Source organism: Wolffia australiana, chromosome 7 (assembly GCF_029677425.1).
Source record: "Wolffia australiana isolate 7733 chromosome 7, ASM2967742v1".
Taxonomy (NCBI): domain Eukaryota; kingdom Viridiplantae; phylum Streptophyta; class Magnoliopsida; order Alismatales; family Araceae; genus Wolffia; species Wolffia australiana.
The window spans coordinates 7,483,087-7,500,127 of record NC_135841.1 but is presented as its reverse complement, the minus strand read 5'-3'; the positions used below and the strand labels follow the sequence as shown (position 1 = coordinate 7,500,127).

At 38.1% G+C, this 17,041-nt stretch overlaps 2 protein-coding genes across 2 annotated transcripts; both read left to right on the top strand.

Annotated features, from left to right (window-relative positions):
* Nucleotides 1-1,235: 1,235 nt before the first annotated feature.
* LOC144705636 (large ribosomal subunit protein eL8y-like) lies at nt 1,236-3,326 on the top strand. The gene is made up of 7 exons (XM_078578411.1): nt 1,236-1,346; nt 1,553-1,600; nt 1,716-1,917; nt 2,421-2,590; nt 2,675-2,803; nt 2,875-2,967; nt 3,046-3,326. The coding sequence occupies exons 1-7, from the start codon at nt 1,344-1,346 to the stop codon at nt 3,175-3,177; spliced, it is 777 nt and encodes a 258-aa protein (XP_078434537.1). The 5' UTR covers nt 1,236-1,343; the 3' UTR covers nt 3,178-3,326.
* Nucleotides 3,327-6,879: 3,553 nt separating this feature from the next.
* Nucleotides 6,880-8,784, top strand: LOC144705932 (pentatricopeptide repeat-containing protein At1g74630-like). Its single transcript, XM_078578800.1, has one exon. It carries the CDS (start codon nt 6,895-6,897, stop codon nt 8,638-8,640), a length of 1,746 nt encoding a protein of 581 aa, XP_078434926.1. The 5' UTR covers nt 6,880-6,894; the 3' UTR covers nt 8,641-8,784.
* Nucleotides 8,785-17,041: the final 8,257 nt, after the last annotated feature.

Here is a 17,041-nt window from a genome sequence, read left to right as displayed (position 1 = left end):
AAGATTACTTGGCCCACTGACACATGTTCCTCTCTAACCATTTTCAAAATTGTGAGGCTGCTATTCTCAATCTACTTTGGATCGTCACTTCTCCAGAGTCAGCTTTCTACAAACCTGGTTGTGGTCGCTTCTATTCCACCGTCTCCAAGTTAGAGCTGTCCTGGTAGATGCCACTAAGTTGTCCTCTCCACTTTCCTCGACAAAATCGACTATGGACTCTTCAAGGCGTATCAGACCTACTCACCTTGGCTTCATTGCAATATGCTGCTAACCCGAGTGGCCGCCAATCAGAACTGATGGAGACACAGATCATTAAACTCTCAGGAAGCTCTAATACCATGTGGAAATCCAGCTAGCGACCTCTGGTGGCTATCTAGGGTTTTGGACAAAACAGGTAAAACATCTAACACATATTGTTTCCCCATATTTATGGGTTATAAGTGGGCCCGAATGTTATTGGGCCCATTATGTTACAAGTGGGCCCGAAAGTGAAAGAAAAGAGATTAAAGTAAAAGACAGAACTAGGACTGGTTGCTCCCAACGCATAATATACTAGCTAAAGTGAAATACATTTATGATTTAATGTAAATGAAAATGTGATTTTATGTTTAATCTCATTCTCCCACATTATACTTTCATTCAAATGGGAATCATATTAATCAAAATATAAGATATAATTATATTTAAAACTTGACGTTCTTATACTTAGAACTTGAAAATAACACCATAAAAAACAATCTAAGGTATGAAGTATATGTGCGTATGTAACTAGAAGCAATACAACTAACTTGATGTTTATGACATTATGGAGAGTATGTCTTATCGTATGAGAATATATTTATAAAAGTATTACCTTCAAGTTCAAGGATCTTATAATTAGTTAAAGATATATTAATATTAAGGTAAAAAATGATTTACGTATAGACAGTCTCCTCTGCAAGTTTGACAGAGGTGTGAGGAGACTCTCTTTGAAAAGTTTGTATCGCCAGGAAATACAATATGAGATCTGCATTTTAAGAAATGGAGGTTGAAGGGTGGTTTAAATTAATCTCCTTGATTCCGAATGTTAAGAATGTTATTATTCGAGATAATAAGGATCAGAAAGGTAGACTAAGCGGTGATAACTAAAATTAATTATGTAATTAATTTCCCATGAGAAAAAAAATTGGCAGAAAATAAATTAGAGAGTTAATCCGTGGCAATGACGTAAATAATTACTATAATAAGGGTATTGCCTCCAAATATCGTTTTGTAATATTCGTCTTCTTCCTCGCTCCTGATCCTTCGCCGCCGGCTTGATTTAGGGTTTTTTGTTCATCGTCATTTTCTCAAGAGCGTCGTCAATGGTATGTGAAATCCCTCTCTGTCGCGTTTTTGTTTTCTCCTCAGGCTTCTTCAATATCTCCTTTTCTCTCTTGAACGCCGAATTTCAACGTTTCAACGAGTTTCTACTGTTATTCAATACCTTTGTGCGGCCTTTTTGAATTTGATGTTGTATGTCGTGCGGTAAAGATTTTTTGAGTAATTCATATTCTGGACTAAAAAATTACAGGCTCCTAAGAAAGGTGGGAGGGCGCCTGTTCCTGTCAAGAAGAAGCCAGTATGACTGATCTCTCATTACCTCTCTATAGTGTTTATACATTTGATTATTTTCTAGTTTAGGCCATTCTACGTTGTTTGTAATGATATATTTCAACTTTTGACTTTGAGTACAGGAGAAGGTTGTAAATCCTTTGTTTGAGAAGCGCCCTAAGCAATTCGGTATCGGGGGCGCTATCCCTCCCAAGAGGGACTTGCACCGCTTTGTGAAATGGCCGAAGGTTGTCCGCATCCAGAGACAGAAGAGGATCCTCAAGCAGCGACTCAAGGTCCCTCCAGCCTTGAACCAGTTCACCAGAACTCTGGATAAGAACCTCGGTGAGTTGAATAGTCGTGATTCTGATCTTCTTTTATCCCCCCAAGATCCATCCATACCATTGTGAAATGCTTTTCTATGACCGGTATCGTCTTCTCTGTATTCGGTTTTTCTTTACCCTTGAATTTTCTGCGGAATAATGTCAATAGGCATATTTGATTCTAAACATTGCACGCTATACAAAAAAAAGGCATCGATACTGAACTGAATTATGAATTTTAGAGCTGTCTATACTGGGCGAGCTTCTTGATTTCTTTTCTGAATGTCGTGTTAACCTATATAAAAAAGATCATGGAAACATATTTTTTGGAATAATCATCTCTCTGACTTTCTTAATTACATTGTAATTTCGTATTTAGTTTCAACTGTTAGAGAGGTAATTAATTTCTATGCAAGTTCTCGGCCAGCACAAACATATTTATTGATTAACGATGAATGATTTTGGAGGCAAGGAATGTGTTTCTTCTAAGTGTTCTAAAAGGTTTATGACTGGTTCTGGTCTCAGCGACCAATCTCTTTAAAATGCTGCTCAAGTACCGCCCTGAGGACAAGGCGGCGAAGAAGGAACGGCTTGTAACGAGGGCCCAAGCAGAAGCTGAAGGGAAGACTGTCGAAGTAAAGAAGCCCATCGTCGTGAAGTATGGTCTTAATCACGTCACTTACTTGATTGAGCAGGTGCACCGTGTCATGCAAACCCCATACTATACTATGTTATGATCATGTTCAATGCTGATGGGGAGTTCAGTTTTTGGCGTACAGAACAAAGCTCAGCTGGTCGTGATAGCGCACGATGTTGAGCCAATTGAGCTAGTGGTGTGGCTGCCTGCTCTCTGCCGGAAGATGGAGATTCCCTTCTGCATTGTCAAGGGAAAAGCCCGTTTGGGAACGGTGAGCCCATTTTTGTTTGGCTTTGAAAGGGTTTAATGGATCATGTCATGTTGGGTTGACGTTGTTTCCAGATTGTTCACAAGAAGACGGCATCAGTTTTGTGTTTGACTTCAGTCAAGAACGAGGATAAACTCGAATTCAGCAAGATCTTGGAGGCGATTAAGGTTTGCCTGCGTTCATTGTTTTCTTCTTTTATTTTTTGGGTGTTCTGTTTCTGAATTGGGTACTGTGTGGGGGTTCAGGCCAATTTCAATGACAAGTTCGACGAGGTGAGGAAGAAGTGGGGTGGTGGAATCATGGGCTCGAAATCGCAGGCTAAGACGAAGGGCAAGGAAAGGCTTTTGGCCAAAGAGGCCGCCCAGAGGATGAACTAGGGTTCAAGTCAAGGTGTGTTGTTTAATGTTATGTTGTTTTTTTTTTCGTCGAAGTCATAATTTTAATCTAGACGGTCGGCTGAACCTTGTTCAACTGCCTTTCTTATCTCTATTTTGTACCCTTCTGGCAAATTATGTCTTTTCTTTTACTGCCCTGGCTATTTCATCACAAGTCAAAATGATATAATGAGGTGGGTCCTAGTTCAAAGGGTAAATTTGCATTATAATGTCCTTGTCTTACAGTGGGTTTTATTGTGCATTCAGTTGATGAATTTCTTTAACTCTTAGTGCTTGCCATTTGTTTTTCTACTAAAATCAGATATTTAGCGAAGATGCCCGAAATGGGGCAGGGGGAGGTTGGGATTTCTAAATCTCTCGGTGTTTATATCACTTCGAATGCGTAGTATGTCTCACATGATAAATTTTCTCGGAGGAACTTGTAATCTTTCGAAGTTTGCTCAAATCATGTAATGTCTGAACATAATAATCGCAATACCGCTCTACCACCCTGATAATTCGTTTTATGCCGCTTTGCACAAATGTATCGATAGAAGGATTCTTATAACATGTGTCTTCTACACAAGTCGAGTAGCAGATAGGGTTGTTCAACCGTGCAACAGTCAACCGTTCCTACTATTGAATCCAAGTTCAAATATTTTTTTTTTCTGAAAATTTAGTTCAAATATTAGACCATATAAAAAAGCCAGCCGCCATTATTTCTTAAAAAAAGCGTAATTCAAGGCGCTGTAGTTATGTTATCCATCTCTTGAGCCTTCATCAATGTTAATGTGGTATCTTTTAAAAAAATATGTTAATGTGGTAGTTAAATGTTTTTTAAGCTCAAATTCGTCTAGTATGGGACCACAGATGTTTTCCATCTAGTAATCAAATCATAACGATTAGTTTCAATTAGATTTACCGCAGCTGACCATGAGATTCTGGATAAGGTAGTTGAATTATGATTCCCTTGCCATGTTCCATTTTTTTGTATGAATGGTTTGGCGTAGTCATCTTGAATGTAAATGAGAGTCTCAGCTAATTGAATCCAGCAGCTATAGTTTTATATAAATGAGAGTGCTTCTGCCAAGAGTTTTATATAAATGAGGTCTAAAAAGTCCGACTTCTTTCATGAGCTCTCTTATTTTTGGTCTCAGACCTTCCCCTTCCCCTGCATTCAGGCACTTAAATTCTTACTGTGGGTCTCGACGCAAGGCACCATTTGTGGGCCTCTGGTTACTACAAGTCCTGGTTAGGACCTCAAGAGTGTCCTTCTGATTCTTTATTGTCACTTGTTTTGCTGTAGCTGTTATTTCCTTCTTTCTATTTTGTAAATTCTTCCTTTGATATTGCCTTGTTGGTATCATAGTAAAGTAATTGTAGTTTCTTAAAAAATGCTCACCAAAGAAGATCCTCATTTCACGGGGGACCCAAATTCTTTTTCAATATATCATATAATTCAGATGTCACACAATTATCCAGGTGTTTTTACTGACAAGTATAAGTTAATGATATGTTTATTATGGTAAGTATGTCTTGAACATTTTATGGCCTATCTGCTTATCCTCACTCGGCCCTTAAACACCTGGTTTAATCTCATCTCTATGAGGGGAGCTGCATTTGGGGTGAGTTGTATACCTCATGTTTAGGGTTTTCCCCAAGGGGGAGTAAATTGAAGTTATTTAATAGGTAATTTTGTAGAATTTTTAAATATTTGTGACATACTGGCTTAATTGAAGAAAATTTATGTCTTCGACTAGTAAATAAAGAAAATATTATGAGAAATTTGATTTCTTGTTGTGAAACAATAAGGCCAAAAATATTCCCAAAATATACAAGTAATATTTAGTAGAGGTATTTTTATTTTTCTAGAATGCAATACTTTGATCACTTTTGCTGTTTAATTGTCATGTGTTCTAATTCCGAGTTATGCCAATTGCTCAAATCTAGCGCGTGTCGGCCTCAGTGCTTGAAGCAGAACACTAAGCAACCTTGATCTCTTGTAGCAGAAGTCTTTTGCAATAGCTTAAGATCTCAAAGGAGTTAGAGGAGAGAGTGGAGTCGAGGAATAAGGTCATTGCATCAATATCATCAAAGGGTTGCGTTGCCATCATTGACATTATATGGGAGAAGACAAGGGTTGATACCAGGTAAAGAAACAAGGCGACGTGTGCCTTGGTAGGGCCGCTCTTGCGCCTTGAGGCCCGCAGCCCCGCGCACCTTCATCGACCCCGCCACTACACCTGTGCACCTGGGCCGGGCGCCGCGTGCCCGTTGGCATGGCGATTACGCACGCCACCCCAGCCTTGAGCAATCACACACACCACCAGCACTTGCGCTAACAACTATCGTGCGGTTTGCTCGGACTTTGCTGTGCTCGATGCCTCAAGCTGGGCGCCGCGCACCCAATACTACGAGTGGCGTGCGCCCCAAGCCGTCTCAAAGCTCACTAAGCGCCAATGCCTTAGTCTCTTGGGGGAATGTCTCTTGCCCCACGACTCGCACACGCGACGTGTGTGATGTCCACGCGCAGCCGCGCGGCTCCCCGCACAGCTCCGCATGCCACACCACGGCACTGCCACCCCCCCGTGTGTCCCGCTCGTGCGTGCTGCGCTTGGTACCCATGCTTGTGCGCTTTTGCCAGCCGCGTGCGGGGCACCCTGATCTGTCGCATAGAGCGCTGATGGACATGTGCACCATCCATAGTGTGTTACCACCACAGAGTGCGATGCCCTGAAAGATCAGGGTTGGGTATCACCACCCTTAGTGCGCTACAACATCACACTAAATAGGACTCAATTGTTAAATATCGTGAGTCAAAATACGAATATGCCCTCTAAGTAAGCACACATGCCTCTGGGCAGAGAAGTTGTCTAATTTGGGGCCTAACACTAAAGCTTACCCTTCTAAAAAAGAAAAACTAAAAGAAACAAAAACCATGATGACAACCAATCAAAGATTCATAAATCTATTAATTCACAAGGATACATGTAAAGATATCTTTAACATAGACCTCTTGAAAGTTGATTCTTCTTTTTTTCTAGACTAAACATTCATAGAATGTGGACTGAGATAAATAATAAAAAATAGAGACATCAGAACAAATGAAGGGGACCGAGTTGAAGAAGAGTCAGCTGATTTGGTTGCAAGAGGCAGAAAAAAATTGAAGTTATTTAGGGTTTCTGTCTTGATGTTAATCTCCAAATTGAGAGCAATGGATTTGTTTCTTCTTATGAAATCTGACCTGCAGGTGTATAGAGAGCATACCGTATTTGCTGGAGGGGTGGCCATTCAGAGTTCATCATCGATGAATTTAAGTCAACATACACCGAGAAAGAACCCTACGGGGCTATTGGCAGCTGAAGTTAAGAATATCATAAAAATCAGTACACTGCAATGGAATTTTCTTCCAGAGATTTGAAGGCATTAACCATTAATCAATCATCTAAATGAGAAAAACCCAGATCAATCCTCATTACTACATGTGTAGAAATACGACAGATTCACATTTCTAAAATAGTTCTGCAAAATCCTCTCCATCACAATACCCATTATAGAAAATCACACTGATATTTAAGCTTGGGCTCATCATTTCTCCATTTACTTATATCAAGTTAGTTAAAATAACACATTTTAGCGCACAAGTTTTAATTCAACAGTCAACACATTGAATTGACACATTTAAGTATCAAAACCTTCAACCCATGAGTCGATCATCAAATGGGTGTTTCCCTTCCATCTGGGGGCCTCTTGGTGCGATCCCCTCTAAGCTGCAACGATCATGGCCGCCAGCTGCTCTCCTACCTCAAAACTCCACAGACCCTTTGCAGCTTGAAGGCCATCCATGGCCTGGTTCTCAAGACGGGCAACTCCAACAACGACGTCATCCTCGGCCGTCTCCTCCTCTGCTGCTCGCTCTCTAAGTCTATGGACTACGCCCTCGCCGTCTTCCTCTCCCTCGACTCGCCCAGCATCTTCTTCTACAACGCCATGCTCAAAGGCTATGCCGACAACGGAGATTACGACCAATGCCTCAAGTTCTATTCTTTCTTGCGATGGCGTTCCGTCCAGGCCGACCCCTTCACTTTTCCCCCTGTTTTGACCTCCTCCGGGGACATGGCGCTGACCATGGTCGGAGAAGAGATCCATGGCGTAGCGGTTAAACTGGGTCTCGACGGGGGCGCTGTTCTGAGGACCGCCGCCATGGACATGTACTTCTCTTGCGGTCTAGCAGACCGCGCTCTCCTCCTCTTTGAGACAGCTACCGACCGCGACATCGTGTTCTGGAACGCGGCCATCTCTGGCCTTGGCCGTCGCGGCGAGCTGGTCCGTGCTCGGGAACTGTTTGAGGTAATGCCTGAGAGAAACACTTCTTCTTGGAATACCATGCTGGGTTTGTACTCTAGGGAGGGTCTGCTTAGACATGCAGAGAAACTGTTCGAGGAAATGCCCAGGAGAGACATTGTCTCGTGGAACACGATGATCTCGGGCCGGTGCGGCGGCGGCGATGTCAATGGTGCTCGGCGGCTGTTTGATTCTATGCCGGAGAGAAGTGTTGTGTCGTGGAACGCGATGATCGGCGGGTATGTGCAGAATTGCCGGTTTCAGGAGGCGCTGGATCTCTTCAGGAAGATGCAGGGGTCTGAGATTAGTCCTAGTGAGGTTACTTTGGTGGCGGTTGCGCAGGCCTGTGCCCACCTGGGGTCACTCTCTCAGGGGAAGTGGGTTGAGGCGCTTATCCGGAGGCGGTGCTTGGAAGTTGACCTTCACTTGGCGGCGGCGATGGTGGACATGTATGGCAAATGCGGCAGCTTGGAGGATGCTCAGAGGATCTTTGAGCAAGCCAGGGGAAGAGGGAATTCTGTCCTCTGCAGCTCCATGATTGAGGTCTTGGCGTCTCATGGCCAAGCAGAGGAGGCTTTTAAGGTTTTTAAGGCCATGCAGGATGATGGGTTGGTGCCCAATGAGGTCACCTTCTTGGGGCTGCTCAAGGCATGCAACCATGGTGGGCTGGTGGAGCAGGGAAGGAGAGTTTGGAAGCTGATGCTGGAGGAATTCGCATTGTCGCCCTCTGTGGAGCACTACGGCGCCATGATCGATCTCCTCGGTCGAGCTGGGCGCCTTACCGAGGCTAGGGAGATGGTCTCCACCATGGTTATGCCGCCGGGGTTGACCATCTGGTCATCCCTTCTGAGCTCCTGTATACTCCATGGTGCAGTGGAGCTGGCCGAGGAGGTGTCTCTTCGTGTCGAAGAGCTTCAACCAGTGACTGCTGGCAACTTGGTTCTGCTCTCAAAGGCCTACGCCATGGCGGGGAGATTGGAGGAGGCTGCAGCAGTGAGGAGGAGGATGAAGGAGGAGGGCATGGAGAAGGAGCCTGGGTGCAGCTCTATAGAAATTTCTGGGCAAACACATGAGTTTCTTGCAGGTGGGAGGGGACCATCCCTGGGGATGGAAGAAAAGTAGGCTTGCTTGGGCAGAGGAGAAGAACAGAGGGGTCTGATAGCATGTGATTCATGCTCTGTAAGATTCTCATCTGTATATCAATTGAAGATAACAGATTTTTCACATGTTATTTACATTAATTTAAGGAAATAAGAATTTCATTTATATGAATGAAACAGAGCTTCAAATGGATATTTTGGAATTTAGAACTCTATATTTTTTGAAAAAAATTGTGAGGTTTTGTGCAGTCAAACATATGTTGACTTTGGGGTTTTCCACCAAAAGAATAAAAAGTAGAGTTAGCAGGTTTTTTTACCACCTCAAGGCAGGTGAGACTGCCTAACCAGCATGACAGCTCAATGGAGAATAGGCAAGTCTGGCCTTTAATATTGGGTGAGACTGCCTAACCAGCATGACGGTGCAATGCCAAAGCAGACCCAAATGCGTTAGACCCTTTAATATTGGGTCACATATTGCGAGTGGAGTTGCACCATAAGATAAGGTCCTGATATGATCAGATCTCAAAAGAATAACAGTCTAGTAATGGTAAATTCAGGGACAGAATAAAAAATAAGAAAAAAAATAAAGAAAGAAAAAAAAACACAGCAGATGAATAGGGGTGTCTGCTGACATAAAGATATGTAAAAACTCATCCCTAAAGTGTAGGATTTGTTTGACTTTGTAATGTCACATATTGTGGCTCTGTAGCAGCCTTAACTCCTAAAATATTGGTGTTCATTTGAGTTTGTATGTGGAATATGTGGCCTTGGGATAGCTATACAGAGAGGAACCTCCAAATTGGAGGAAGCTAATAAGATTGTGAGAGAATAAGAGGAAAGGCTAGAATTGCTGTCACAGCCGACTGTAACAATAAGACTCATAATCTAATATCTAAGACCATTTCACAGAGATCACATAAATCTCAAATGTCCCGGAAAGAACACGACTCAGAAGTGGAAACCAAGAGAGGGACTATACTTCAAGTATTGTGAGAAGATGAATCACAACACTGATTAGTGATAAAAAAACCATTTTAGATCTCATTGTTCATGCAACACTAAGAGCACCACAGTCCAAGAAGAGGGAAGGATGACACTGAAGTTATGGTATCAAAGGAATGCAAACAACGCATAATAATCCAGAAGATTAATTACATATGTTGAAGAAGACATGGAATTATCAAGGTGTAGGAGCTAAGTGGTGGTGATAGGCACAAGGGGGAGGATAAGTGATGATGCATTATATTAGTGTTCTTTGTCTGTTTTTAGATCCCTTGAGTTACAATTATCTTACCATAGACTATGGGACTCATAGTCCCATAGTTCAGCCTCATAGCAGTATAATCAAATCTGTACTTTTTTAAGCAAATGCTACCCATTTTAACGATTACAGATCATGTATGTTAAGCGTGCGACCATTTGTCTTACAGATACTCAATGCATCTACATGTGAGTGACATCCACCAAGTTGACTTCACAAAATTTCCTTGCCTCCCAACTAATTTTAGGAGGGCTCTGTTAAAAATTTGGAAAACCAAGATAGTTGACCTTGTCCAAGCCAACTCTGTCACTCTACCCAAGTCAATCTCTGACTCTTCATGAGTCACCTCTTGACTTACAATGAGACATGCATGAACTATACACAAGTCAAACAAATGACTCTGCCTGAGTCAACAACACATTCATTTGAATATTGGAATATGAAATATTCTTCCATCTCAATAAATACAAAGTAGCTTGCACCACAGATCCAGAATAAAACCAATATTTAATCAAATTTTACAATGATTATTCAAAGATCAATTACCATATCAAAACTACTCAATCTCAATATGGTATTCATTCAATTTTATTCCAATACGATGATTCAATAACTCTTTCAAAATTATCAACCTATAAGATATTATCACTCATCAATTATAAAAATTATAAGATAAGGCCCAAACTTGGGAACATTAAACCAAAAATACTCTCAGTAATAAGGATTCGATTTAAAACAGTCTCAATAAACTTCTCCCACTCCTATAAGTTCAATAAATATAGAATCCTTATCAAATATTTCCAAAATAATGGTATTTAAATATCTCAATATAGCTTGTATAGATATCTCCACTCTTCGTCATTTGATATCAATTTTTCATATGATGTAATTAGAAAAGTTTAATTCAATGCCATATGTGTGATAACACACTAGTTATTACACTAATATCATAAATCATATATGTTTATTTGCAAAAAATGATTACATATAAATGTTATCAATATTAAATGACTAATCTATTTTTAGAATGATATTTTGATTTGTATGTATCATAAAATTATTTTATGGAATTTCTGGGATCATATTTTTAAATAAGAAGTGTCTAAGTTGTAATATTTTTTCAGAAATTTTGACAATATTATTAGAAAATAATTTTATATTAAAAATAATTTTGTAATTTTATGAATATAATATTTTTATAGAACTAATTGAAGGGTTTATGGATCCTTTCCAAAAATTAGCTACTCTAATCATTGAAAAAAGGTACCACTAAGGTCTTACAAATCACAATGCTATAATGGCTAAATACATCAACTTTCCTAGCTCACATTACCTTTATTAATGTGTAGGGACACACATGACAATCAAAAGCTTGCATTTTGTTCACAATAAATGCAGTAAATATGATTTTGAAGCCATATATTGGGTCACATGTCATAAATACCATTTTAACCACAATAAATGTGATTTTGAAGATCTAGAAAGCAAACACATGTGGCCATCTTTTGTTGGCTAAAAGAGAATCAATAAATAAAAAAATCATAGGTTCTCAAGAAAATGAGAAATCATCATAGAGGTAGTTAAATGCATAATTTTATGGCAGAATATTTTGCAAATCAAGGAATTTTCTGACTCATCGGTGATCTGATACATGATAAGGACATAAAATTACAATATCTAATGATAAAAAATGAGTTTTTGGCTGAAATATTAAGACCATCTTCGCCTACCTCACCCATACCCATTCAAATACTCTGATATATATAACCCTATATTTGTATAAAAACCATCTTGTAATTGCTCCAATATTTGCATGCTGAGTGAAAGAAAGTAAATTTGAGAATCATTAACTTTTGTGGCGGAATATATGGCTTTACAATGAATCCCCTGGTGCTTATGTTGTCATCCTCTTATCAATATCAATTAATTGAAATACATCCATTTCTATACATCCATCACATCTAACTCATATGCCTCGTCATTATCATATACTGTGCTCATTCATTCCATTTTTGTAATCATTTATAAAACATTAATTATTACATATATTTATCCTTATCATCCTACGCATCTCACCATACATAAAACATGTCTTCTCATCCCCTGATTACCAATAAAAAATAATTTAATCCCTAATTTATGTTCCTTGTGGAGACAACCCTTTCTCATCACTAGTCATATAATTTTGCCATTCAAGGTATTATAATCTTTATTGATTAACTTAAGTATATGTAATACTATAAAATAGAATTTTCCTGCTTGATAGATGGATGTATTTAAGTGGATGTGAGATCACTATCTCTAACTGAATTATCGTTTTATTTAGTGTAAAACAATATTAACTGCACATCTGGGTTAGGCCTATCTCCATCCCTAGAGGAGTTGTATGAGGTGGAAGCTCCACATACACTTTTGAAGTTGAGCCTTTCCAGAAATGGGACTTAGGGACCAATGTGGATATTTTTTAAGTATGTCAGCTGGGAGGGGGGACTTGGTTTGACTCTGATAGCCTTGATGCGGGAAAAACGACAGATTCAACAAAATCTTCCATGCCTGCATTAATATTTTGAACCTGTCCTCTACTTCAAAGAAAAATTAGGACAGTTGACTCACAAAAATACAATGCCACATTTTCAGAATATTACAGAATAATAAGAGATCAATTTAGATAAATCTTTCATATAGAGAAAATCTAAACAGTTAAACCAAATTACATACTACACAAAATTTTTACTTTTTTCATGTAACCATCACAGAGATGCACTGATGTTCTGAAAGAACTATTCCAAAGGACATATGACTTATCAGAATGCTTGCATACCAATTTAAGATGTCTCTGTCATTTATGTTCATCAAGCAGGTCACATGGAATGACCAGGGTGTTTTCAGCAAGTGAGACATCGAGAATGAAGCCTTCAGAGTATCTTTTTGATAGACAAATCTGTCTGTATGGAACTGTTGAAAGATCAATTCTAGTTCCTTTCATAATCTCCTCCCTCACTGCCTTTCGATCTGTGCAATTAAACAATGTAAACTTACGTACACTCACATCCAATCATAACTTGAAATTTCATTGACTCATTTCCAGAGGATGATGAAAAAATTAATACCCTAAATTGGATTTGATCAATGTGCCACAAAGAGTTTTTATGGTCTTATTGGCACATACCATGGTGAAACTTGAATTGGGGTGAAGTCGTATCAAGGTAGTCAGAGGGAACAATATGGCTGTATTAAATGCTGAGAGATGCATCAATACAATAGATAATTAAATGTGATTAAAATTGGTCATATTCACACCAAATTGATCACAAATATTTCAACACCAGTTCACATATTTTAGTATTACATATCCGGCAATCATTTTTTTAATATTCAACCTTAAAAAATAGAATTTTCAAAATATGTTACGATTCGATTAATCTGATTATGCCAACTTAAGTTTCATCGTAATCATATATAAACTTTTTTATTAAATTCAAAGGTTGTATTCTTAATCAGAATTACAAAATTAGTCAATTTTAACTAAAAATTAGGAAGGCCTTCAACACTCTATTTAAAGGATTAGTGATTTATTACAAGATGAGTAAAATGATTTGAGGCCATATCAATTTACTGAGATAAAAATTAATTAAATATATAAATAAAATTTATGAAAATAATATTAAGTTGAATATTGATAAATTTTAACATAATTCTGAAAGATAAGATTGAGAAAAACTTTCAGAATATAATTTCAATCTTGGTTTTAGAATATAATTTAGAATGAAATCTGATTTAAAATCAAAATAGAAGATACAATTTATGAAGAACTGATTGAATGTTCAATTATTTTTGTCAATGTAAGAGGAAAATTTTCACATAAAAAACTATTGAATAGCCTATATATCCATTTATAGGTTATAAAATATTTTTTAAGGCAAACTGATACAAAGAATGATTTTTAAAAAGAGCTTTATCTCACATTTTTATCGCCAAGTTTCCATTAATATCAGTTGGAATATTGGAAAACTTCCAAAAATATTGAGTCAATCAATATGCCAATTTAAATCTCACGAAGAAGCACATTTGATATTATAAAAGTTTATCGCTTCTCCACTAATCATTGACTAGGTTTTTGACTCAGGAACAAATGATCATATGATGACCATATGGTATATCTTTTCTAGTTATTACTTCTGTGATGGTTAGAGGAAAATGATAATTTCTAGAAGTCTCACACTTCTTGAAGTTTGCACTGATATGTCATAAACTGGAAATTAGGGTTAATTACAAATTTTGAGACTTCTAATTTATACAAAATAGTTATAATTTTCTTCACCTGTACACAATGAGTAAGGGTCAACTCCACATGAATCATGTATTGACTAAGTGAATTTTATGATTTATTTATATTTTTAGGGTTTTATATATTTTTCGAGGAAGCAAATCTAGTTTAATAAAACCAGAATAGTAAAAATTAATCATTTACACTAATTCATCAAAAATAATTTTAGGAAGGTGATGAAATATTAATCATATATAAAATAATTCATCAAAAAAATTATATAATAATTTTAATGAATTTTAGTAAATTTTACTTTAACAGTTGCTTTCCTAGTTCAAAGTGACAAGGAGGTTGGCGGTGAGCGGAAAGTACTGATTTTACCATTGTGAATTATTATGGAGATGGTGGTGGATATGTGTCTATGAGTGCAGGGGCGGCAAGTGATGTGGATTTACTATCTCTAGTGGTGACATAAATGGAGTCAGATGCATGCTAGCAAGGGGCATAGTCAGTGTTGACTGTGGGATAGTGAAAACCCTGCTAAGCCTAAAAGAAAGGATGAATACCTAAGCCTGAAAATGATGAAGATTATGATACCCTCCTCTTCATAAGCCCAGTGGGCTGAGTGGTGCTTCCTCTACATGGGTTTCGATCAGAATGATGCTTCTTTAATATTTTGTTGTCAAAACTTAAGAATTCTGCTTCTATTTTTGTATATATGCCTCTTTGGTTGTCTATCTATTTACTTGTCTATGTGCATGTATATCTATTAATGGGTTAGTTTGCCTATTTTTGCATGTGTTTCTATCTTTTGGTTGGTCTATCTCTATATCTATAGGCCTGTTTTTTCTGCATTTAGAAATGTTTGCTTGTGAATGTGCCTATTTTTTGTATGTGTCTTTGCGTATGTTTCCCTATTTTTGTTTCTGTCAATTTTATTTTTTTTGTTGTTGTATCTCTACGTATGGTTGTGTTTTTTTTCCTTCTTTCTTTTGGTCTATCTCTCCGGCTATCTCTTTATTTTGTGTGTGTTTTGTCTTTTGATCTGTCTATGTGTCCATGTGCATGTATGCACATGTTTCTGTTTTATGTATTTCATCTATATATATCTACGTCTTTCTTTGTGTATAGGGAACGACCCGTTCGGGACGTGATGCCCCGGACGTGATGGGATGGATGACGACGCGTGATAGACAGTGACGTGACAAAATGTTCGTCACGTCACCGTCTCATCATGCGTCGGAGGATTCTGAAAAATTCCATCACGTACCTGTCACGTGTCCCTTGTTCCTCGTTCCATCCCGTCACCGTCATTCTGATGCCATCACCGTCACCAGTGACGGAAATAATGTTATTTACATTACTATGTTAATAAACATAGTAATCTAACTTCTACTTCTCTGCGTCAAAGTCCCCTTGGGTCGAACTTTGATTGTCGAAGTCGAAGTAGAAGTCAGAACTCGAAGTCGGAAGCTCTTCTAAGTCGAACTCGAAGTCGGAACTTCAACCATCAAAGATTACATTGATCTTCTCTGGCAAGTTGCAATTCGTGAAGGAGAAGTGGAGAATTGTGGAACTTTTCCTTTCACGTGGATCTTCTTCTTCGCTCTCTCGCGGTGAGTTGAGCAATTTTTTTTATTTTTCCATGCTATATCCGATCTTCTTCCTTCACATTGATCTTATTCCATGCCATATCCGATTGTACGCTTCAGTCTTCAGTAAAGAAATGATTTTTGCTCTCTGATATCTGTCTCTGACATCCCTATTTCTCTTTCTCCCTACCTCAAATTCTCATACTCCCTATATCTTGGTCCCTCTCTGATCTTCCTATTTCTCTATCCCCAATTCCCCATATCTCCAAGACTCCAATTCTCTATCTTTCTATTTCTCCATCCCTCTCTTATCTCCCTATTTGTCTATCCCCCTATCTCCAATTATCTATCTTTCTATTTCTCGATCCCTTTCTTATCTCCCTATTTCTCTTACTCCCTATCTCCAATTCTCTATATTTCTATTTCTCGATTCCCCCTGTGATCTCCCTATTTCTCTTTCTCCCTATCTCCAATTCTCTATCTCCCTATTTGTCGCTCCATCTCTGATCTCCCTAATTCTCTATCCCCAATTCCCCACATCTCCAATGCTCTATCTTTCTCTCCCTATCTCCAATTCTCTATCTTTCTATCTCCCTATCTCAAATTCTTACCTTTTCTGTCAACAAATTAATTATTACATTCATAATTTCACATTAATAAAAAAATGTATTAAATTTTTTTCAAGAAAAACCTCACTAAATATTTCATTTTTCAATCAAGAACTTAATTATTAAATTACTTATATTCTCAATTTTACGTCAATAATTTGATTATCACAACATATTAAACCATAAGTCACAAAATCCTTCATTTTTCCATCAATATATTAATTTTTAAAATTAATATACTCATAATTTTCATTATTAAAATGTAATTATGAATTTTTAATCCGTAAAAAAATTATTCAATTCTATTAAAGAATGTGACACTAAATCCTTAATTTCCTAGTCAAGAAAATAGTTAATAATTTTTTATACACATTTTACGGCAAAAAATCAATTATATAAATGTATTTAATAAAAAGAATAAAATTATTACCTTTTCTGTCAATAAATTCATTATTAAAATGCATTAAAAATCCATCATGGCCGTCATCCGTGACGGACATTTCGTCACATCACGCGCCCGCAGTATCCCGTCACTGTCACGTCACCGTCACGCCTCACCATCACGGTCACGACCCCTCCATTCTGTCACCGTCACCGTCACGACATCTGTCACGGTGACATGTGACATGACCGATGACGTTTGCCGTTCCCTATTTGTGTATATGTTTATGTTTGTTTGCCTATGTATTTTATAT

Excerpts from the sequence above, each read along its gene's own strand:
- LOC144705636 (XM_078578411.1), top strand. Across the intron at positions 2,591-2,674 it reads TCACTTACTTGATTGAGCAG|AACAAAGCTCAGCTGGTCGT; the intron begins GTGCACCGTGTC and ends TTTGGCGTACAG. Across the intron at positions 2,968-3,045 it reads AGATCTTGGAGGCGATTAAG|GCCAATTTCAATGACAAGTT; the intron begins GTTTGCCTGCGT and ends GTGGGGGTTCAG.
- LOC144705932 (XM_078578800.1), top strand. The coding sequence starts at position 6,895 with ATGGGTGTTTCCCTTCCATCTGGGGGCCTCTTGGTGCGATCCCCTCTA.